Below are 24,018 nucleotides of genomic sequence, written 5' to 3'. Positions count from 1 at the left end.
TAATTGATATCAGTTGCCTGCTAGGGAAAGCCATTGCATCTTTTATAACGGTTAATATTAACGACTTATACTTGTTTTGCTAGCTAGTCAGGTTAGAAAACTTAGAAACTCAAAAAGTCTCCACTATTTATACACAAGGGAACTCAAACTCGAATGCTATGCAGTCCTTTTTTTATTGACACCATAATTCGGGATAAAATTCTTATGTACTCTTTTTTGAAACTTTTCTTTGTCAAGCTGAATTAATTTTATCAGCGATCAACGAGCAGATCCGAAAGTGTTTATCGCGCGTGTTCCACGCGCGCCAAGTGCGGGCATTTGGCCGAGGAGGGTTGGACACCAAAAAACTGCTTGGATACAAGATGGCGTCCTGCTAGTGCCGGTGACTTCTAGACTTCGCAAAGTTTGGAAACAAGTTCCACTTTATGCCACTTTTACTCCGAAACAAGAACAAGCTATGTCGTTTATTGCTACATTAAGTTTATCTGCAATGGATAAAGCTTAAAGGGGAAAGATTTAAACGCCATCTTTGCTTGGTTCACTTGGTTGAAGCCGAACGTTCGCGATGTCGCAGAATTTGGCAGTGGATTTGATGTTAAGAACTTTGATGAATTCTCCGGAGTTTAGGGAATCAGAGAATAAAAACTGGGAAGGCGTAGCAAAGCTAGTTCCTGGAAGCACTCCACAGCAGGTTAGAGATTTGATCAGATCGATAAGCTTACATGTAAACTTATGTAGGGATAATTTGCAATCACTGAAAAAGCACACTCTCATTTGAAAAACATTGGATCTGTAAGCTAACTGAGATAATTTGCAGAAAGTGTTATGGCAAAATAATTATTGACATGATCATCAAAACAAATCATTTACAGATTATGTATCAGTCAATTACAAGCGAGATCATCCCCCCTCCCCGGGCAAACCCCTGGGCATATGACTTTTTTCAAAATGTCTGATCAAATTCCCCACTATGTGGGCCAGTTGCATGGTCAAATGCCCCACCAGTCGGGGCTTAAATGTCATTGTGAGTCGGTTTTCTTGTTGAATTGCGGCCGTTTTGCCTACAAGTATGAGCGGATTCGCTAATGACCAGTTACCTTCTTGTTAACACTTGGTCTAAACGGACACTCCTGCCCAATTTACCAGCCAATTTTAATAGAAAAACTTAGGGCCTGTTTACATGGAAGGCGGGTGCCCCGGCTCCGGTTCCCGGCTCCGAGCTACCCTGGGCGGCCCCTTTTCTCGTTTCTTAGAAACGTATGGCCTCATCGGGGTAACCCGCCGCCGGGGCCTCGGTCCGCCCGGGCACCCTTCTGGGCGGGATAGCTTTGCCAGTAAACGGTTATGGCCGGCTTCCCGGCTTGCCGGGGCGCCGTGTTTTTAAACTAATAGGATAGTAGACCCAAACAGTGCTATTTGATCAAAATAGTTTCGGTCGGCTGGAAATATTGGAAGTGGTCACAACAACATTTGCGGCCAATCTGTTGATTTCGTTGAATTTGTCAACGCAAATCTGGACTCACATCAAATAGGTGAGAGAAAGCCTTGATCAGTAGTCATATTTCTTCTCATTTGGCTTCATTGTTTTCCCACGCCGTGACACCTTCAATACGCTGTCTCATCTCGGGTAGAAGGGTTGTGAATTCTGCATGTAGGCGGGCTGGTCCCTTCTGCCGGGTAACTCGGTTAGCGGGGCACCCTCCCTCCATGTAAACAGGCCCTTAAAGATAGATTTGTTGAAACTAGGTACTTAACATTAACGGAACCAAATACTAACTTTACGCGCTTGAGCTCGCTAGCGTTTTATAGTTTATGACAGATTTTGTCAACGGTCAAATGCCCGACAATCCGGGCTTCTATTCGATCAAATTCCCCACTATCTGGGTTAAGTAGCGGTCAAATGCCCGGGGTTGCCCGGAGGGGGATGATCTCACTTGGAATTGACTGATACATTACATAACAATGAGCCATTCTGAAGGGCTTTGAAAGTCATTTCTAAAGGGGTATCCCATCAGCATTTCTTGATCATTCGAATATTTCTGAAGGGGGTTAGGGAAAAGTTGGCTTTTTTCTGAAGGGGTTGAGAAAATAGTGTTATTTCTGGAGGGGGTGGGGGATCATGTCGGCACTTACAACTGTAGATATATTTTTTCTTAGGGGGGAAATTTTGACTTACCTCATCGATGGGAGAGTGGGGTGGATATAAAATGGAATGGCCCAAAACTGACATGAGAAAAAGAATTCGAGAAGCTTAAAGCAGGCTGAGTAACCTGTTTTTTTTTTATTAATATTTGCTAGTGTGCCAAGAGATGGAAAGAAATCAAACAGACCTCAGCACTTGGTATCATTACTCCTTCCCTGCCTCATTCATCTCCTGATTCAAAGCAACTCTCTAGTTTTCTGAACTCTGTTTTGCATTTTGCCGATGAAAAAGAATCAGTGAGTGCGACTGTGTCACGTGGGACGGTTAGAACAAACTCCCAACCAGCTGCTAGAGATGTAAATTCTTTAGAGGAACAACATTCTGCTGATCGTGAGCCAGGTTAGACCTATAGCATTGACTTTAATCTTCCTCTGCCCCATAGAACAAATACCCTTGTAATGTTATATTTTTTTCTGTAAAAGGTACTGTCTGCTACGAGCCTAATGGCCCATAGTGGCCCGGAGCTTATCCCAGTTTCCATAGCATTAAGCGACTAGGAGTATTGCTACTCCCCCCTGGATGGGATGTTAGTCCATCACAGGGTTACCCCCCAGCAGTAAATTCGCTGGTACCCATTTATACACCTGGGTGGAGAGAGACACTGCGAGAGTAGTAAGTAAGTAAGTAGTAAGTAAGTGTCTTGCCCAAGAACACAACGCAGCGCCCCGGCCAGGCCTCGATCCCGTGCCGTTCGACTCGGAGGCGAGCACGCTAACCATTAGGCCACCGCGCCTCCCACAGGAAAAGTATTTATCATGAAGTAAGGTAAAGGTTAAGTCTGTGTTTGAGCCTAGTGGCCCATCAGGCCGGGAGCTTATCCCGGTTTCCGTAGCGTACAGTGACTAGGAGTATTTCTATTCTCCCCCGCCTGAATGCCCTGGGAGAGGAGAGAGAAGGACACAAATTTTCATCAAAGTGACAAGTTGACCTCCTAATGTCAAATGTACTTAAAAATTATAGTTGAACATTCTATTTGTTCGTATGGGGCTCAGGGGGATAATTATATACATGACGGGGGGAGGGGGGGGGGGTCAGACGGAGCTTCATATTGCAACCCCCAAAAATACATAAGCCTGAAATTTTAGACCCCAAAAAATACCTGGCATCAAAAGTTCCAAAATATCCATCCCAAAAAAATACAAGACTTAAAGGTCAAATGAATATTTTTCTGATCCACTGATCGCAACAAAAAACCCGAAACAAAAAGTTCGCTCGGGGATAAGACCCAAAAAGATACACATAATTTTTTAAGACCTAAAAAAATACGTGACAGATCCCTTGACCCCAAAAAATACTGAGCGTGTAAATTTTCAACCCCAAAAAAATACGTCGTACCCCCCGTCATTTATACTTCAAGTACCCCCCTGGGATATGGGGAGGGGGTCTAAATTTTTTTGTCTGTGTGTGAAGTGTGGAGAAGACCGTGTGGAGTGTCGAGGAGACTGGGCAAGTGAAAAATTATGTAGACAAGTGTTTCTTGAAGGTCTCTCACCCAGATGGCGAGTCCTCTGAAATTTAAGTGGTCAAAACAAGGGGGAAGCCTGATCATGAGATGAGCTTATATGTGTAAGTCAAATCCAAGAGCTACATGTAATTTCGATCTGGCCTGGTCACATTTGACGAATGACTGTTCCTATGTTCATAACCACAAAAAAGCAAAAAAATAATTAAATTTAATAAATAGAATTGAAAAACTGCACATCGAGTATGAATGCAAGTTTGAAAAATATTTGATCTTCTGGGAAACAAACTTGAAATTTGGGATATACCTGACTTGATAAACTACAAAATGCCGATCATCTCTGTACACTGAATATAACATAATGGTCTAGAGTGTTGCAATTTTGAAAATTTGTACTTACTTTATTTTTTTTGTTCTTTACCATGATTTGTGTTCCAATGTTGTGATGCAAAGGACATGAAAGGTAATCAAAAAAATAATGTACATGACTTGTCACGTATATAGTCCTATACTTGATTAATTTTTTTTATTTTTGAAAGTTCTAAAAAGAAACACTTTCCTAACCACACAATAAACACTAACTAAAGAAGTCTGTTCTCTGATTTTCAGGGCATCAGAAGTAACATCTTACCAAGAAACTGACACAGAATCTAAGCAGGTAATGAAAGATGTATCATTATGATAGTATTAACAAATTAGTACATTGCTTAATGGAGGTTGGGTGCCTGGGACACCCAGGAGCTTCCACTATTGGCAGCCAGCTCCTACATGGAGACTGCTCCCAAGGCTGGCAAATCCTGGCAAACCAGCCATGAGCCCCCATGTACAATGTAGAAAGGAGGACAGGCACCCGTCACGCTGATTAATAGGGCTCTGCAACGATACATTTTCTCACAATAGGATACATACCTTGATACAAGCGCCACAATACGATACAACATTCAACTGACAAGTGCCATAATTTAACTAAATTCTTTGATAATAGTTTTTCCATATATCAGCAGCCAAAACTTATTTGCAAAGTGAAGTTCTCATGAACTGCATGTTTTTGCTTGTGGGCACACAAGGCTGTGTCAGTCAACAACTAATTCACAGTCGTATCTTTTCCAAATATGTTATTTGGAAGTAAAGCAGAATGGAACTTCCTTGTCCCTCAGTTCAATAAATCGCTATTGAAGGGCTTTGACTTGGGTAAAAAGTCATTTATTAAACAGTCATTTTTGAATGATGATGGAGAATATTTTATTGTTTCACGATACTGCAATATTTTGTTGAAATACCAATATCCGCATCTTGACAAAAAATATCGCGATTCACCGGTGCACCAGTGTATCGTTGCAACCCTACTGATTAAACAGTGGAAAGGAAGGGAGGAAAGGGGGAGAACAGACTAAATGCGTAACTCCGGGCACAGTACCGTACGCTCCACTGGCCAACGTTAAAACATGCCTGAAATCGGGAGCACATGGAGCCCTGGCGCATGGGCATATCTAAAACACTGCTGACCACAAGGGAACACTGAACACATGCTCTTTGCTGTTAACTCCGTTAACTTGCATTTAACTGCATTATAATTATGTTGTGGTTCAATTTTACCCTTGGTACAATTAATAATAATAATAATTATAAATGTTTATGGACACTCATTGCAGTAATAACTAATACAGAGTAAAATACAAGGTAAAATATAAACTATTAATACAATATATAACAAAAAAGGTCTAAAGCAAGCTAGGTCTAGATTAATAGCGAGAAATGATGAAGTCCTGGCGCTTCGTCTCGACTGTGTGCTCGACTTGTGCCGGATCTTAAATCGTAGTTATGTACAATCTCCTTATTTTGTATTTTTCTTTGTTCTGGTGTATGGTAATTAATATATCATAATGAATATAGAACAAAGGAAAAGACGAAATGGTACAAAGCCAGCAAGGGTAAAATTGAATCATGACATTATTTTTGTATTTATTGGAAAACTGAATGAAACAAAAAATTAGCGAACCAAGTAAATCCAATTTGTAATACTTCAGTAATTCCTATAGCCAATTGAAGTTCCTCTGTCAACAAAAACAGTTATTTGGTGACAGTACTTTTTGATTTACCATTGTCAGTAGACAAAGTTTTTGATTAATTTTTGACATCTTTTGAAAATTTTTTGACAGCTTTTATTTGAACAAGGACTGCGACAAGCAGAGTTGTCAAGTTCTGCACTTGCTGGCCAATGGTTGTCAACAATTTTATTGGCCAGTTGTAACAGAAGCCATAAGAACATTGTCAAAAAGGCTGCAAAGAGTTTTCAAACATTAATTTAAAAGAACTTCGTTAAGTGGCCATGGTACAACACATCACATTTTTCAATTGATTGTTTTGATTGTTGACGAGACATTCTACAGATTGATCTGCAAACTGTTTTTAGTTGATTGTTTTATTTTGTTGTTTTGTTTTTGAAGAGGGGTGGCATTACTTACCACTTTTCAAAAAAAATCTGAAAACTTTCAAATTGTTCCTTTGAACGGCTACAAGTAATACCGGTGTCTACTTGTATTTACATGTACATGTACTCTGGGCTGCTGTTTCATTTCCTTACAGAGATCAATAATCAGACAAGCTCCATCAGCCAGATCACAAGCTTCCAGTATTGAGTCATTACAAGGGTCAGTGAATTTGCATGTTCCCTTCATAAAAAGATTTTTTTTATCTGAAATAGGCTTGTTCTGTTCATAATGTATTTTAAATGCCTTCCCATTTTTTAATCTAACTTTTACTAACAGTGGAATCTAGTCAGCATTATAAAGGACACATTATTCATTATTTACTAATTATTTATTGTTTCTTGCCTGTAGGCCAAACATGGTGATTCATGTGTGTGATGAAAGCAAAAACTGTGAGTCAAACTTTTTTGCCATGTAACTAAAACTTTTCTGGTAATCATTATTATTATGCAATTCACTCTCTTGTAACTTTGTGACTTGTGACCTTCCATATCTCAGTGGTAACAAACAAGACAGTGTTTTTTTTTGCTGACCTTATCTTGTTTACAAATGAATATTTTTAAAATAAATGTTTACACACTATTTTGATACATGAACAAATATTACCAACATGTAAACATGTTCCTCAACATTTTCAACTTATTGCCAGTCAGCACAATTAACTGCAATTCTGTGGCGTGGAATGCATAGATGTTCAACTATACCAAAATAATCTGCGATGTATACTGTATTTAATTTTAATCTGGTGAGATGCTGTTTTTATTGGTTTTAATGATACCAATTTATAAGATTATTGTTAAATGAAATATTTTTTTAAAATATTCATCAGTAAAACAGGACTTTACTTGCCCAAGAGATCTACTAATAAGTGAGATGAGATATTTTGCTGAGTATCTGTCAGTGGAAGCCCAGAGATGGGAGGAGGTAGATATTTCTGTGCACTGCGATGTGCAGATCTTTGATTGGCTGATGAAATATGTCAAGAGACGGCTTCATGAAAAGAGCAAGTCTACGTCTGAAGAAAAGAAACCCAGACTTGGTAAGCTATATATATTTACTCTTAATTGAGCTTTTTTAAAAGAGAACTTTTTTGGAACTGCAAACTGGGCTTTTTCACAGCCTAGCACCCATAGCAACAACAATAACAGCAACAATCCAAGCAACTAAAGGAATTTTGGGAAAATACTGGGAATGGTCATGAGAGGCACGCTGGCCTAGTGGTTAGTGCGCTGGACTATGGATTGAGTGGTCCATGTTCAAGCCCCGGCCAGGGCACTGCATTGTGATCTTGGGCAAGACACTTTAGTCTCATATACATTGTAGTGCCTCTCTTCACCCAGATATATAAATGGGTACTCAGGTGAATTAAATTCACCAGCAACTCCTAGTTGCTTCATGCTACAGAAACCAGGATAAGCTCGGGCCCGATGGGCCACTGGGCTTGTATGCAGACTTTACCTATTTTACCTTCACCATTTTAAGTACCAAGGTGTACTGTGCTAAGTTTGAAATGTTTAGGGATTTCATGGCTTTTACCTGACACTAGTTTTGCATTTTGTTTTTGTGCCTGCAGAACCAAACAATGTCATCTCCATCTTAATATCATCAGATTTCCTAAAGATGGATGCATTGGTAGGTGTATGGACCCCATCCATTAATGATATCTCATGTAATCATTTAGTGGTCAACACAAAATATCTATTAGTTTTAAAATACATGTTAGTGAATATTCTCCACTTATGAAGCTGAATTTGCAGCTTATGATAATTATAGTACAATCATTGATGGTTAGAGTAGAGCTCGATTTCCACCGCCCTTTCGAGCCCGGTCTTCATTCCTCCCAACAAAGCATTTGAGGATGGAGAGCAGGCTTGCTTTGCTGAACAGCAGCTGGTAATCGAGCCACTGAGTTGCCATATAACATTGATATTATATTAAATGATTACTCTGCTATCATTTTTTCTTTGTTTCCTTTCTTAGTGTTAAGTAAATTATTACAGAAACCCATAAGGGTTGAAACATGTAACGTGCGCACGCAGCGTTTGAATATTCATTTTGCCAAGTACCTTATTTGGAAACACGAAGAATTTGTACACAAATGCATTATACACGTAATGACACACGCAACATAATTTTTGGTTTTGCTGTAAGTTGCTTGAATTTCGACCTAAACGCCGTAAATTTCTTACAGTCTAAAGCAAAGAAATTCATTATAAGTGTATCGAAGTGAAGGTCTCCAGACTTCTTCATGAAGAGGAAACAGGAAAATTTAACCAAATTTTACTTAATTCAACCAAGCTTGTTCAAAAACAAGATTACGCCATAGAGCGCAAGCTAGCGTGCGCTGTGAATTTTATCCAAATATAGTAATTTTCTATTGGTTAACATGTATCTCTCGTGATTTTCCAAAACTATGGTACTTTAGGTATAAACGAATGTGCAAACGCTTTGTACAATGCTAATCATAGGGAGTTACATTGTTTCAACCCTTATGGGTTTCTGGTAATTACATGTACCTACTGAGGCATGCTTGATTTTGTTTTTGTAATCTATTTCAGGTAACTGAGTGCATCAAATTCTGTCATGAGAATATGTCGTCCATTGTAGCCACACCCTGTAACATGAACTGTATAAATGACAAGCTAGTCACCAGGTATGAGACAAGATCTCAATCAGATGAACCAATTAAAACATAATAATTACTGGTATGTAGTTTAGTATTCCAGATTGCTCTGGTCACATCTGTATCAAAAGTCTTTCCCTACTTTGGGTAATTGTGAAGAACAGCTCCCGCTCCGACTGTCGGTCGACTGTTGGTCGTTTGTCGGTTCTGTCGGCCGACGTCGGCCGTTTGTCGTTTGAGTTTGTTAGAATCTTGGCGGGGTCGATTTGTTTTGTAGTAAGTACCGTAGTACAATGAATACAATGTTTATCTTTCTGTTTTTCGCTTTCTGCGTCGGGTTTCTTCTGTGTTTCTGCTCAGTTTTCAGTAATTTCTGTTTTGGGAACTTTCAGTCCTGTCGGTGGGCTGTCGGTGGCCTGTCGGTGTCTGTTGGTCCTGTCGGCTGCGTTGACGACAGTCGGTTGCGGGGCTGTTCCTCACAATTACCCTACTTTGTTTTATATACAACCAATGACCACTTCGCAGTACAGTCCTACTTTAATATTTTCCAGTATTAAATATTATACACTGAGGAAAAACCCCAAAAAGGATTAAAGAATTCCTCAAAGTCCAGTCCTCTGAGATGTTAGAAGAAACAGCTGAATGTATTTTTTTTCTGATTTGAGAAAAAAAAATAATACCGGTAGTTTCTTTTCAATCCAAAGAATCAAAGAAACAGGAACTTATAGATTTTGCATCAATACTAGTAAAAGAACTTTCATCTTATCATAAAATTACCTTAGTTTGAGAAGTGATTTATTTACACGGATTCTTTTTAAGAATGGCAAAGCTTTTCACTCATACCGAGTTGGAAGGAATTAAAGATCGCAAGGACAAATTTAAAAGGTCAGTAACTCAAATCCAATGTAACATGTCAGTAGGATGGGCATGTACATTCACAGAAATCTGAGATACACATTACAGGTTAAAGCAAGGAGGGCAAGCAAGCAATACTCAGCTGCTAATCTTGAATCTATAGCTAATCCCTATGTCAGTGTTCGGGGACAGCCTCCCCAATACCAGCTATGTGGTTTTACCACCTCAAGGGTTTGTTTTTAAGCAGTTTTGGTCGTGGCCAAAATTTGGCCATTTTGGTCTAATGTTGTGTCAGAATTGGGGAACTGTGGCAGCACCTCCTTCCCCCCCCCCCCCCATACACACCTGCCGTGCCCCCTCCCCCTGTCCCTCTGGGTAATGAAATAAAAACAAAGAGGTCAAAGTCTTTCAGCTCTTAATGTCGTAGAGGCAACAGCGAGAGAGAGTATTTTTTTTCATTACTACAGGCTAATAAACCTGCGTACCTGTGTACAAATACGTCACCATGCATTAAAATGTGTGTGGAACATAACTTCTAGAACGCGAGACATGAGGCTTAACAACCACTTCCATGCTTTAATTCGTATATACATGCCATCTTAGAGCTTACATTAAGTAATTCTCATCTTCCTGTAGCAAATTGTTTTGCAAGAAAATAGAGGAGTTGTTTGATCCAAGATTCTCATCAAGTTCCTCATCAAATGCAAGCACCCTGTTTCGGTAAGTAGCAGGCTTTATAATAGCGACCTTCAGATCGCAGTACATGTACGAGATCGCAGTACGAGTACGTCTTTCGAATTCCAATCCATTTATGTTCCCAGAGCCCTCACTCCTCCCTGTTGCTGACAAGTTGAATGGAAGACTATTGGTAACAGATTGGTGTCGTACTCATACTGCGATCTACCGTCCCGAATCACATTATGATGACGACGAGCTCCCTGTCTTATATCCACCATAATAACCAATCAGACAAATGCTGTCTCAGAGAATAGACTAAACCCGCAATTTTGTTGCAAAGTAACGCAACGCATTCCTGAAGGGGACAAGCTCGCATGACACCTTTTGCAGAGTTTGGGTTATTTGTAATTGGGCAATAAAAGTAGGAAGCTCTTCGGGAACTTCAGCGAAAATAACATACCGTCATCGGACATTGACCGACCAATTGCTCATGTCCGACGATCCCAGTGTGGTCGGTTGTGCCCGGCTTTTTGTCGTGTCTCGGCACATGATGATTCCTGGGTCCATCTCGTGGTGTCTTAGTGGACATCGTCTTCGTTTTCTCTCTGTCCTCACTTCTGCCCGAGGTTGTCATTCTCGGTCCGTATCATGCTTTTGACTCTCTTCACGTCAATTTAACGTCGGCCGACGTTCTCCACTCTTTCCTATCATCGTCCCAAACCACGTTTTACAAATTTTGGGACGTATTAAGTAGTTCAGCAAGGCCAGGCCACTATGAGTGGATTTACAATTCATACAACACCCTTATGAGATTTCAAATCACTAAATCTTGGTGATACTGCTCCTTTATATGGCACTCTTGCCCCCAACTGCTTCATACAGTACTTTCCATCCCGTCAAAGTCATGGAACTTCGCCCTTCAGTTAACTTTCCAACAATGCAATATTACAAATTTTGACACACTTTCTAAACATTTCTGTCTATTTGAACAAGTTATTGCGCAATTGTTAATAAACTATTGTTGGTTTGAATGTTTTTATACTTGTAGGTGCATTGCTTGTGGAAAACTTCTGACAGCAGAATCACAAGGCAAGCTGAGATGTGTTCCAAACAGAATGATGGTAAATCACAGAGGAAAAGTGTCTTATGTTCATTCACGGTGAGACTTTTTGACAAATCTAACTACAAATCAAATAAAATGAGTGATAAAGAATAAAAGACAAATTACCTGTACTTAGACACGGTTGTATTTAAAGCTAGAAGCTTATGGGGCCGTGTATTCCTGATCAAATTGTTATTTGCTAGTATTGGTTTTTGTGGAGGGAGGAAAACCGGAGAGCCCGGAGAAAAACCCTCGGAGCAAGGACGAGAACCAACAACAAACTCAACCCATATATAACGCCGGGTCCGGGAATCGAACCAAGGCTACATTGGTGGGAGGTGAGCGCTCTCACCACTGCGCCATCCCTGCTCCCCAGTGATGGCCGTTTGAACCGATCGAAATTGTCTTTAGAACTTGAGACCAAGCAATTACGAAGTTTATGGTCGCGTTGTCGTCATAAAATGATTATTTTTAAAAATTACTGAAAGGTTTTCTTTGTACAGGGATTATACGTGGGATGTAAATGATTATCTGCTTGGTTTACGTGAACAAGTGAAATCCTGGAAAGAAGTTTACTGGAGGTGAGATTTGTTTTTGTTTCCCAAGATCATTCTCAAAATTCTCCTTCATGTTTTCCATACATTTTCTATAAATTTTCTTGAGAGAATTCCGTTATCAACCAATTATGCATTTTTTGTGAGATGGTCAGACTCAGGTCCCATATTTTGATAACTTTTCTAACTAAATTTGTTTAAAAAGGTGCAAAAAGAAATCAATTGCCACTGAGAATCTATTCCCAGTAGCTCAAGCTAGCAGTTCTTTTTTAGCAGCCAATTATTAAGCACGTGTTTAATTTTAAACCAATCAGAACTCAAAGCGAAAGCAAGCAGCGGGTGCCAAACGCGGGAAACAGTGCGTCACGAACTTTCCCTTGCACCTGATTGGCCGAGAACACGTCATCTGCGCTGTGATTGGTTAGAATAGAACATGTGGCACGAATTTGAAATTCTTGAGTCGCCAACGTTAACCACCCCCAGCTTAAATATAGTTAAGAAATGCAAAGAGATTACTGGCTGACACGCATCTTGTTTTATTGACAGGTTATGGGGCACAGTGAATATTCTTTACTGTCATCGCTGTGGCAACTATTTTCAGTGCACAGAGCTGGGTCACTGCAGTTATCACCCGATGACTGTGGATTATGGAAACATGGAATGTACAGCTACTAAGATAGTTGGAGTGTATCCGTGCTGTCAACAGAGAGTCCTACATTTTGATCCCTCATTGGAAACATCTGTAAGTTTGATGGTTGTTTTACAGTCTGTGGAGACATCTTTAGGAGTGCTTGCGTACAGTGTTCGTTCTTTTCTCTGATTGGATAATGAGAATCGTAATTCTTTGGTTACGTCGCCGGAAAAAATATTTTAAGGAGGACTCAAGGAGGTAGGATGGCCTAATAGCCGGGGCCAAACAAGGATGAGAGTTGATGAGAGTTGAAACTCTCACTTTCGTTTGGCATGAAACTCTCATGCACTCTCATCGACTCTCATGCGCTCTAATCGACTTTGAATGCTCAAACCTATTTTCATGAGAGTTGATGAGGTTTAACGGACTCTTCTTCTCGTTTGGCCCCTCATCAACTATCATCCTCGTTTGGCCCGAGCTTAATGGTTCAAGCGGTCCGGGTTCGAGCCCTGGCTGAGGCACTGTGTTGTGTTCTTGGGCAAGACACTTTATTCTCGTAGTGCCTATCTCCACCCAGGTGTATAAATGGGTACCGGAGAATTAATACTGGGAGGTAACCCTGCAATGGACTAGCATCCCATCCAAGGGGGATTAGTATATAGTACTAGTTACTTCATGCTACTGAAACCGGGATAAGCTCCGGCCTGATGGGCCACTAGGCTCGTATGCGGACTTTCCCTTAAGTCCTTTTAAGGAAAACTCATTTGAGGTGTATTTGCTTTGTCATCAGGGATGCTGTGTTCGCGATCACAAACCAATGTCAAGTACACCCCAGACAACCACATCAGAAAACAAAACCAGTACAGCTGAACAAGCTGACGACAAAACAGATAAAGACAAAACTACAGAAAGTAACGAGGAACAAGGACAAGAAGAGAACACGGGAGAAGAAGGTAATAACCTTGAGTTTTCACTTTACTTGCAGTGAATTTATATCAAAATAGTCAACGAAATGGCTTCCTGACCTTTCCCTTACGATTCTGTCAGTGTGTTTGAAAAACGACGTTAGAAGAGGTTAATCGTGAATATTTAGTTCTTACGAGCGTGAGATTTGCGGGACAGATCTTTTGTCACAGTTTCCACTGAGCTACGACGGAAAGCGGGAGCGATCCGTTTTAAACCACTCATTTATGGTCAAGCATCATTTTTGGTATGATTGTGATTAAGGCTTATAAAAAATGCCCATATTAACGCTTTAGTAGAGCGATTTTTTTTCAATTGAGAGCCGCGGGGCCCCCTCTTTTTTTTTGGGGGCGCGGGGGTTTTTGTTTTTTTCTCTCTCCCCCCCCCCCCCCCCCCCCCCCCCCCCCTTAATTTTTTTCCCTTCAACCTCGCCGGCCTCTCCGAAAAAATAGGGACTGCTCGTAGTCTGTTCCGATGATCGACTGTCGTAAAAGCAAAACCAAAGTAATCACTCTAGCCAATCACAAAGAACACAGACAATCCAGTGAGCCAATCAAAGCTCAAAGCAAATACATGTAGGAGGCACGAAGTGCGGGAAAACGCGTGTGAGCGAATTATGATTGATTTTAGTTTAATACCTCTGATTGGTTAAGAAAGTGGCCCGAGTTTTTAGGCTAATCACTAAGTGTAGTGATGCAAAACCAAAGCAAACGCGAATTACTTTGGACACTCAAGTGAAAATCGCTCAATACATGTATTATATACCTGCTTATGTACATGTCTAGGGAACTCATCACAGCCAGAGAAAGACAAGTCATCAGAGACGGATAACCCCGCTGGGCAAATTCCAGACACCGCTCCGGCTGCACAGGTGACATCCAAAAGACATTCAGTATCACAAGGACAGCAAACAGTCAACAACAACCAGCTTGTAGTAGAAGATTTGTTGGCGCACAGAGGCGCTATCTGCGTGCCTTACCGCAGATTATCAAGCGCAAGGTAATGAGAATTTAATTTATAGATTAATGCAGTGTAATTCCTGCTTGCGTAGGAGAGACACTGGCCTTATCCTTATACAGTCCGACCTCTATTAAGCGGCCACCCTCGGGACTTTGGAAAGTGGCCGCTTAATAGAGGTTGGCCGCCTAATAGAGGTACAATATAAATTGCATAGGAATGGCAGTAAACATGATTGTATTGACTTTATATAAAATCAAAGGTCTCTATGAGACTACGACTATTTTGCTATGGTCTAACTGTTGGCTGTCAATTGTGGTATGGAGTAGTGTTTTGCTAAAGGGTGAAAGACGCTTTTCATGTTGTTTAGGAGTGGAAGTCTTGAAAATAACTTAGCTTACCTGAATACTTTACACTTCCACATCACATTCTAAATTAAAACTGAAACCTAGAAGTCAACAACGCGCTGTTTACAAAACTCAACCGCAAATTAAGGAGCCAAAGAAAACCCAATCGAAAACACATTGAATATACTGTAGTACTCGACGGTCGCGTATACGCTTATTCCGGCCTACTAAAGCAAACAAACAGTTCAGCGGTTCAATACATTCTTCATATATACCCACACCCCCGGCCCACACCGAAAAGAAATCCCTAGAATTGAGAACGCGAATAAATGATTATTTACTCGTGTTTAGCGAGACTAACGCAATCGATTGTCGCGAATGTGAAAGACTTGTAAAAGTACAAATTTGCGTTCTTAATCGTTTTAGGTTAAATATTAGCGCTCCTTTAGTGTGTTAAACGCTTGTACCAGTCCAAACTTGCGTTCTTACGTTCTTGGTTACATATTAGCGTCGCTTTAGTCTTTACATTGCCTTCAAGTGTTGGCTGACGCTGTGTTCACCCACACCGAAAAGAACTCCCTTGAATTGAGAACGCGAATGATTATTTACTCGTGTTTAGCGTGACTAACGCAATCGATTGTCGCGAAAACAAATCCTTTAAGGTTAAATATTAGCGCGACTTATACGTTGCCTTCAAGTGTTGACTGACGCATTGTTCACCCGCACCGAAAAGAAATCCCTTGAATTGAGAACGTGAATAAATGATTATTCACTCGTGTTAAGCGTGACTAACGCAATCGATTGTCGCGAAAACAAATCCTTAGTTGTGTCATATCGGATTTGAGATACTCACGCATAAAAATAATTGTTATATAACGTTTATACATGTGACAAGTCACGTTTTTAACACGAGATAACAAGTGTTGACGCAATACTAATGAGATACCCTTTCATCACCCACAGCGGCTAATGGAGTTCAAGTCTAATTTCCGGTCCAAAAATATCGCACGTAGACAAAAACAATTGTTATCATGGCGGGTGTTGAGCGCAGGTTGAGCGGAATGAAGTAGAAAGCGAGTTCTTCTAGGTTTTAGAAAATCTCTCAAGAGTTTTGTTCACAAAACATTTAAAGACGAACAAAGGGAGTGTATTCGACGAATAGTTTGTGAAAGAAAAGATGATTTGGCGGTGCTTCCGATGGGATTCGGTAAGAGCGTGATCTATCACCAGTGGTGTCGAAGAGTATTACATCACACCACCAAAGACGCCAGACGATCGTGCCAGTGACGAAAACTACGACCTTTAAATGACTGACCTGAGCCTTACACAAAATCAGCCTTTGCAGAAATCAAATTTTAAAAACCATCCGATCAGCTCGTAATGTGAGTCATATGCGTATTTTTCTCGTCTTTTGCCCGATAAAATGTGCGAAACATTCATTTTTCCGTGCTACGGCGGAATTTTAAAATAAATAAATATTATCGCTGAAAAGGGTTTCTTGAAAGTTGGGACAAGCATGTTGCCTCATCCTCGGTGTAAGAAGAACGCGAATAAATGATTATTTACTCGTGTTTAGCGAGACTAACGCAATCGATTGTCGCGAATGTGAAAGACTTGTAAAAGTACAAATTTGCATTCTTAATCGTTTTAGGTTAAATATTAGCGCTCCTTTAGTGTGTTAGACGCTTGTACCAGTCCAAACTTGCGTTCTTACGTTCTTGGTTACATATTAGCGTCGCTTTAGTCTGTGAAAGACTTATACATTGCCTTCAAGTGTTGGCTGACGCTTTGTTCACCCACACCGAAAAGAACTCCCTTGAATTGAGAACGGGAATGATTATTTACTCGTGTTCAGCGTGACTAACGCAATCGATTGTCGCGAAAACAAATCCTTTAGGTTAAATATTAGCGCGACTTATACGTTGCCTTTAAGTGTTGACTGACGCATTGTTCACCCACACCGAAAAGAAATCCCTTGAATTGAGAACGCGAATAAATGATTATTCACTCGTGTTAAGCGTGACTAACGCAATCGATTGTCGCGAAAACAAATCCTTAGTTGTGTCATATCGGATTTGAGATACTCACGCATAAAAATAATTGTTATATAACGTTTATACATGTGACAAGTCACGTTTTTAACACGAGATAACAAGTGTTGACGCAATACTAATGAGATACCCTTTCATCACCCACAGCGGCTAATGGAGTTCAAGTCTAATTTCCGGTCCAAAAATATCGCACGTAGACAAAAACAATTGTTATCATGGCGGGTGTTGAGCGCAGGTTGAGCGGAATGAAGTATAAAGCGAGTTCTTCTAGGTTTTAGAAAATCTCTCAAGAGTTTTGTTCACAAAACATTTAAAGACGAACAAAGGGAGTGTATTCGACGAATAGTTTGTGAAAGAAAAGATAATTTCCGTTCTTAATCATTTTAGGTTAAATATTAGCGCCCGGCTTCAGTGAGTGAGACGCTTGTACTAGTACAACGCTTTAGACTGTGAAACACTGAACCACTCACATTCTCGATTAGTTGTGTCATATCTCATTTGAGATACTCAAGCATAAAAATAACTGTTATATAACGTTTATACATGTGACAAGTCACGTTTTTAACACGAGATCGCAATTGTTGACGCAATACTAATGAGAGACCCTTTCATCACCTACAGCGGAATATGTGACAAGTCACGTCTTTAACACGAGATCGGAAGTGTTGACGCAATAATAATAAGAGACCCTTTCATCGCCCACTAAGCGGAAAGAACTCCCTTGAGAAATTAAAACAGTCCCTTGAGAAATTAAAAAAGTCCCTTGAGAGTAGACAAGAATGTTCCAAATTTTGCCCACATCACTCCTAATCTCCTACTTCTGCTTGTAAACAAGCAAAATAGTCGAAAAAATGCTTTTAAAAAGTGAACATATATGAAGATAAATCCAAAATTCATTGTAACAAAACATCAAGTGCATTTCCAGCCCATGCATAGTACTAGCTCAACACAGAGGGCACGTAGTTGAAATGTACAGTATTTCTTCGGATTGATAATGTACAGAAACACATGCAAAACATCGTTGACAAGTTTCTTAGGCCTTTTGGCATCAATAGCTAGTATGTGAAAAAAAAATTTCTGGAGATATTTTACGGACAATTTATTTAATTATCATCTGTCGCCATGCTTTTTGCTTGGAAAGATAATTTGCTGGCCGCTTAATGGAGGTAAAAAAAAAACATATAAATAATACACTTGCGACAGCAAAAGGTGGCCGCGGCCGCTTAATAGAGGTGGCCGTTGAATAGAGGTATCAAATACAGCAGTTTACTGACAAATAAATCGGGACTTTGGACAGTGGCCGCTTAATAGGGCTTAATAGGTGGCCGCTTAATAGAGGTCGGACTGTACTTTGGATTCCGCATCGATTCGGGGGGGGGGGGATTGGGTAACAGCTCTCACAAGTTCTCACATAAATGGCTCACTACCCTTCAAGAGAACAATAGAACAAACAACAGGAACAATGCCCCTTGTGCCAAAAGTAGTAAGCTTACGAGAGCTGCTACCATACTGATCAACGGGTCCGGATTCGAGTCTGAGGCCTTGACGTTTTAAGGAAAAGTATAGAGATTATTTAAGAGAAGTTGAAAATATGTTACTTTGTGAGTTAACGTTTTTTTACCTGTGGATTTGTCATCAACAGGTCTGCAGAATTGAACGTGTTTGGTGTGGAGGAGATAGCTTTAGCAAGCATGCATGTCAGAGATCTGGAGGTAAAACCTGAGGCTCCTACCGACATTTGTATTTGTGTTTTTTTTAAATTAATGTTTGCAGTTTAATTTTCGAAAGCTTGTTTGGCGTTGCTAATTGATTTTACGTTTCATTTAAAGGAAACCTGGTTTATAAAAGTACTTCAATATTCTTGACAACATCTGCTTCGTTAATTTTCTTTTTATTGTTTTTACTTTTTAACAGACCAACACTAGCGCTTTATCGGACATGATTGACCCAAGTGAACGAAAAGTGTCTGAATTCCCAACGGTAGGTACAAATAGCATTCAGCGTAAATCGATAATAAGAAGTAGCAAACCCCAATGATTGGCCTAAGACAACAGTGCTGAATTCTGAGGGATGAGGGGGGGGGGGGGGGGGAGTAGGGATGTCGCTTCATGTTACAGAAACGCCAGCAAGCTTTTCCGAACTCAAAGCTCAGCCCGACAAAGAATTATTCCTCCGTCATGTAATAATCACCAGCTGTCTCTTCCTCTCAGTACTTACCCTCCATCAGACGCAGCCGCAGTCGGTTGGTTCACCGCAGCTCACTGAGGAGGATGAAGCTACAGACAGCTAATAAGGAGGATGACTATGATCTGGGAGAAGACGAGGACCAGCCCGAGTCAGAGGACAATGATTTGGAACAAAAACGTTAGTATCTGACCTGTAAATGGCATGTTATCGGTCCGACGAGAGGTGTATGTAGTTGGTTCATTGTTTTGGCTTTGTAATAGTACTGGAAACCAACTACAGTGAAACCCTGATATAACAAGCCCCTTATAACGAAGGTATAATTAAATTATCCACCACTTCAGCTCACGGACACTTAGGTGAATAATTGTTTTAGTATAGAGCAGTTTTCACTTGAGTGTCGAAAAATAATTGCGTTTGCTTTGGTTTTGCATTGCTACGCTTAGTTATTGGTTTAAAAATCTCGCGCCACTTTCTCAGCCAATCAGAAGTAAAACCAAAACTAATCGTGGCTCGCGCGTGCACGTTTTCCCGCGCTTCGTGCCGGCTACATGTATTTGCTTTGAGTTTTGATTGGTTCACTGAATTGTCTGTGTTTTTTGTGATTGGCTAAAGTAATTACTTTGGTTTTGGTTTTGGTTTTACGACACTCAATTGAAAACTGCTCTATACCACACTGTGGTATATAACTAGCGGCTGGGACCAAACCATTGCTTTCGTTAAACAAAGCGTCACGGGAAGCCATTTTGTTTCTCTTCAGCTGCTCGGAGTTGAATAGTACTTTGCTAATCACTTCCGAGTTAACCAATCAGCGCGCGCGAAAAGCACTATTAACGTGTGTGGTATATAGCAAAGAGAGATTTTCTTTAGCGTGACCAAAGTTATTAACAGTAAAATGTTTCGAAACACAGCCCCGATATAACGAAAACATTTTTCTAGTCCCTGGGTACTTCGTTATTTCGGAGTTTCACTACTCACTGGGTTTTAGAAGGCCAATCTCTGGCTAGTTATTGGAGAAACTTGTTGCTGTTGTGTACAAAACTTAAACAACGTCTTTACTATCTGCTTGTAACCTTTTCTTATCATTTTCAGTCTCTTTTCGAGAAAAACCACGGCCGCCAAGAAAAGTCACCTCCGCATCCAGAAAAGAGTGCGTAAGATATTAATTGACTTTATCGTTTGCATTCTGTTTACATGCACTGTTACATGTAAGTGTTTTAACAGTCTAAGGAGCAAGTACCCTTTAAGATCGAAATGACATCTTCGAAGATTATCATTTCATTTTGACTGATCACAATCTTTTAGTGAGCCAACGTTCAACAACTTTGATCGTACAGGGTTCTTGCGGTTGCGTTTCTACAATTTGGAAATCTGTTGCTTGTTTTTTTTTTTCTTTTTCTTTTAAAGTTTCAGCACATTTAAAAGTTACAAGTGGGATTCACAGCGATCTGCTCGATGGAATCAAGACGCTCAGCGTGAGGAAGGTAGGTACACTTTACAAAACGACCCGGGAGGAGTTGAAATATTTTAATCTCCCATTAGAGCGATTTTCGTAGACGACCTTGAAATGATTACGCGTGAACACAAGCAACGAGAACGAAGCAATTTGATTGGTTTAGCGAACACAGGCAAACGCGCGCTTTTTGTTGGTTAAGCGAATGGGAAAGCTTGATTCTTTAAGTTACTGGTGGTTAAAACCGAATCGAAAACAGTTTTTCAAAGTCATACGAAATTTGTTCTTGTTATTGTATGTATGTTCTTGTATGATTCATATCGATGTTAGCTACCATGATATAATGAGTGGCCTAAAGGGGTAAAATGGGAACTGGGAATTGGGCAAATTTTTACTGTAAAAATGGAATTTGGGTCACTAAGACTGGGATTTGGTCACTGGGAATGGGAATCACAGACAGAAAAACATTAGAACTGGGACTGGGATTTTGAAAATTTGGGAAAACAATAGCAAGGCTGGGAAATAGGGTTTGGGCCAAATTTGGGCTGGGAGAAAAATTTATACTCTCCCTTCAGGACCCTCTATAATGTATGACAATTGATTATTTATTATTTATGACTCTTAACAGTTGGTAAAGTTGGTTCTTTTCGTTCTGTTTGGTGTTTTGACTTTAAACCTTATTGGCACTAATGCACAAAACCGTGTATGAAATTCTGTAAACCCATGTATGTTGACTTCGTAGCGATCATTGTTACTGATCCATTGTCACTGACTGCATTCCGCTCTTTCGTTCATGTAGATCAAAAGCGCATGACAGAGTTAGTGTCTTATTTGACACGACAGCGGGCTTACACTCCACAAGAGAAAGTCGAAAGTAAACAAAAACCCAAAGAAGTAAGACTTTGTAATGACGTTGAATAAATTTGACGAAAGCACGTGTAATTTGTGTTCATGAGTGGATGAGCCAACTCACACGTTTATATATATATGTAATCATCTTTGGTTTATCGCGAATATTTTCTGTTTACTGTGCCTTGAGTACACGATGTTATCTCGTGTTGTAAATGCTTCATGATATTATTTGCGTGTGAACTGTGGGCAAACATTCTTTCTGGATTAGCTTACAATCGTTGTGTCTGTGGCTAAGCGTACTACCACGTAAAATAATGGGTGGACTGACTGACTGACTGACTGACCAACTGACTGACTGACTGAATGTGACTGACTGACTGATTGTCTGACTGACTGTCTGACTGACTGACTGACTGACTAACTGACTGACTGAATACGACTGACTGACTGACTGAATATGACTGACTGACTGTCTGACTGACTGACTGACTGACTGACTGAATATAACTGACTGAATATGACTGACTGACTGACTGACTGACTGACTGACTGAATATGACTGACTGAATATGACTGACTGACTGACTGATTTGATTAATTGATTTTTTGATTGATTGTTTTATCTCCAAGAGTGACATCATAGCTACTTGTGTTAATTTTGTTCTCTTTTTTGTTAGTTCCTAGGAGGTATTTTCTCCAAGTTAGATCATCAATTCCGCGCGTCGCAACAAGCAGTTGTGTCCAAGACGCAGTCTAGTGGGCCACAAACAGGATCCAGGTAAAAAGTTCATTGCCAAACGTTTCTTTTTTATGCACGTTCTGGGGATTTGATGCTACATTGGGAGGGCATTCCAACTTGCTTCTATACGAGCCAGAAGTACGCCTGAAGTCGATGACCAAACGGATCTTTGATTCATGGAAGGATGTTGAAATTTCAGAATACATTGTATAATTTTTTTTTTTCAATGTCTCGCGCGGATGCTTCGAATCTTTCTCTGACTGTAATCAGCTCCTCTTTTTCGTTTAACTGTCGGGCAAACGTAGGCCACTTTGGCAAGCCCACGAAAAGGAGAATTTCCTACTACCCTTGCATGTACCTTCAGCCATAGCCGATCCCCCCACCCAAACCCCTCCCCCCCCCCCCTTCCCCGTATAGTGCACTGTAGGAGGTATCTCCGGGTTCTCAATCAATGGATGAAAATACAAAAACTAGTGCGAAAACAAGTCGGTGATAAGGCAAAACGGGATGATTGTACGACATATGTTGTATTCCTTCTAACTTTGTCTCTTTTCCCTTGCAGTCAAAGAATTCGGAAGATCCCGCTAAAGGTGGCCACTTGATGATAACCCAGCAAATGGCAATTTAAATAGTATTTTTGAAAGAGTTTTTTGTTTGTGATGGTCTTCAATTTCACATTTACTTTTTAACACTCATGTAAATACGTTGTGCAATAAACGTCACTTTTGAGCAAAAACTGATTGTTGTCTAGTATTTCCTGGCATTTGTATCTTCAAGGAGAATAGCTGTTGCAGGTCAATTTTTTCAGGTTAATTTGTTTACAACCCAGGTTAATCTGTTATAATCTGATGGTATTAAAGACTCTTACAATCATTGTAAACATTTTGACTTCATTTGTTTTATAAGAGTGTTTTCTTTCAGTTGAAAACACTAACCTGGTTAAAACAAATTTACCTGAAAAACAATTTGAACTACAACAAAGCCAAGCCACCACCGCCATCTTGGATTCGGAAAACAGAGGAGGGTTGGAGTGAGTCTAAAGAGCTCTAAAATAGGCGGCCTTCGTTTAGTCTTCGTTGAGGTCTCATTCTCAAGCCGCAACACGCTTCAACCTAGCTCAACCTCGTTCCCAGGGTGGAGAGGGCTCTGGGATCAAGGTTGCTACATTTTGCGACTGCAGGATGGCGCATGAGAGAGAAGACAATGTGGCAAGATGGAGAATTGTTGGCGTTAAAGATGAATTCCAGTCCGTACTGCGCAATCTCGGCTGCAATGTTTATGTGAGCCCACCACGAAGCAATGTTTACAAGCAAAACTAAAAATTGCGCGACAAACTTACCTTTTTCTTCATTATTAACGCCAGATATCCTTGCAGAACAAATAATAACGAGTAGAAGAACCTTGACGCTATTTCAAACCGACGTTTCAGCTCATCGGAAATTCTTGAACGAAACGAACTGTAATGGCGGACTTAAAAAACTTCATGTATGCTGTCACCGAAGTGTAACGTTTCAACCAACTCAAAACAAAAACGAAAACAAACTCCGAGTCTGCGCAGTACGGACTGGAAATCAGCTTTAAACATGGTACTTCTTGGGTGAATGAATGATGGGAGACAAACGGTGTAAACTTCCCGTGCCGTGTCCAATTCTGGGTTTTTGCGTTTTCTGTTGCAAAATATTGCGCAAGGTTTCGCGTTTTTCCCTTTTCCTCCGGTTCCCTCCACCTTGGCCATGTTGAATTTTTTCCCTTTTTCTTTCTCCCTTGTGTATAGAATATGTTTTATTCAGTATTGTTTTGTCGAAAATTGCAACTTTATTTTACCTCACACCTTTCCTTTTCTTCTTTTATGAGCTCTTTATGCTTCTTGCCTTG

General features: G+C 40.3%; 2 protein-coding genes across 3 annotated transcripts in view; one reads left to right on the top strand and one right to left on the bottom strand.

Annotated features, from left to right (window-relative positions):
- The window catches only part of LOC144645420 (uncharacterized), a 120,608-nt gene that overhangs the window by 60,279 nt on the left and 36,311 nt on the right, over positions 1-24,018 (bottom strand). Inside the window, exon 9 of one of the 2 annotated variants that reach the window (XR_013569269.1) lies at positions 19,534-19,763. The exons of the other annotated variant lie outside the window; for it this stretch is intronic. The gene's annotated coding sequence lies outside the window, so the exon portion shown is untranslated. Of the gene's footprint in view, positions 1-19,533; positions 19,764-24,018 lie in introns of those variants that run through there. 2 annotated transcript variants of the gene reach the window in all.
- Positions 362-22,873, top strand: LOC144645504 (SANT and BTB domain regulator of class switch recombination-like). Its single transcript, XM_078505095.1, has 24 exons — positions 362-691; positions 2,299-2,542; positions 4,119-4,128; positions 4,275-4,323; positions 6,252-6,316; positions 6,506-6,546; positions 6,984-7,193; positions 7,728-7,786; positions 8,713-8,807; positions 9,597-9,662; positions 10,269-10,352; positions 11,359-11,469; positions 11,916-11,993; positions 12,513-12,708; positions 13,388-13,550; positions 14,346-14,559; positions 18,558-18,627; positions 18,830-18,895; positions 19,126-19,279; positions 20,192-20,249; positions 20,507-20,583; positions 21,352-21,446; positions 22,082-22,182; positions 22,706-22,873. The coding sequence occupies exons 1-24, from the start codon at positions 566-568 to the stop codon at positions 22,743-22,745; spliced, it is 2,472 nt and encodes an 823-aa protein (XP_078361221.1). The 5' UTR covers positions 362-565; the 3' UTR covers positions 22,746-22,873.

This window comes from Oculina patagonica, chromosome 3, assembly GCF_052425735.1.
Source record: "Oculina patagonica isolate OP01 chromosome 3, crgOcupat, whole genome shotgun sequence".
NCBI classification, from domain to species: domain Eukaryota; kingdom Metazoa; phylum Cnidaria; class Anthozoa; order Scleractinia; family Oculinidae; genus Oculina; species Oculina patagonica.
The sequence above is the reverse complement of the archived record's forward strand: the minus strand, read 5'-3'. Positions and strand labels throughout refer to the sequence as shown.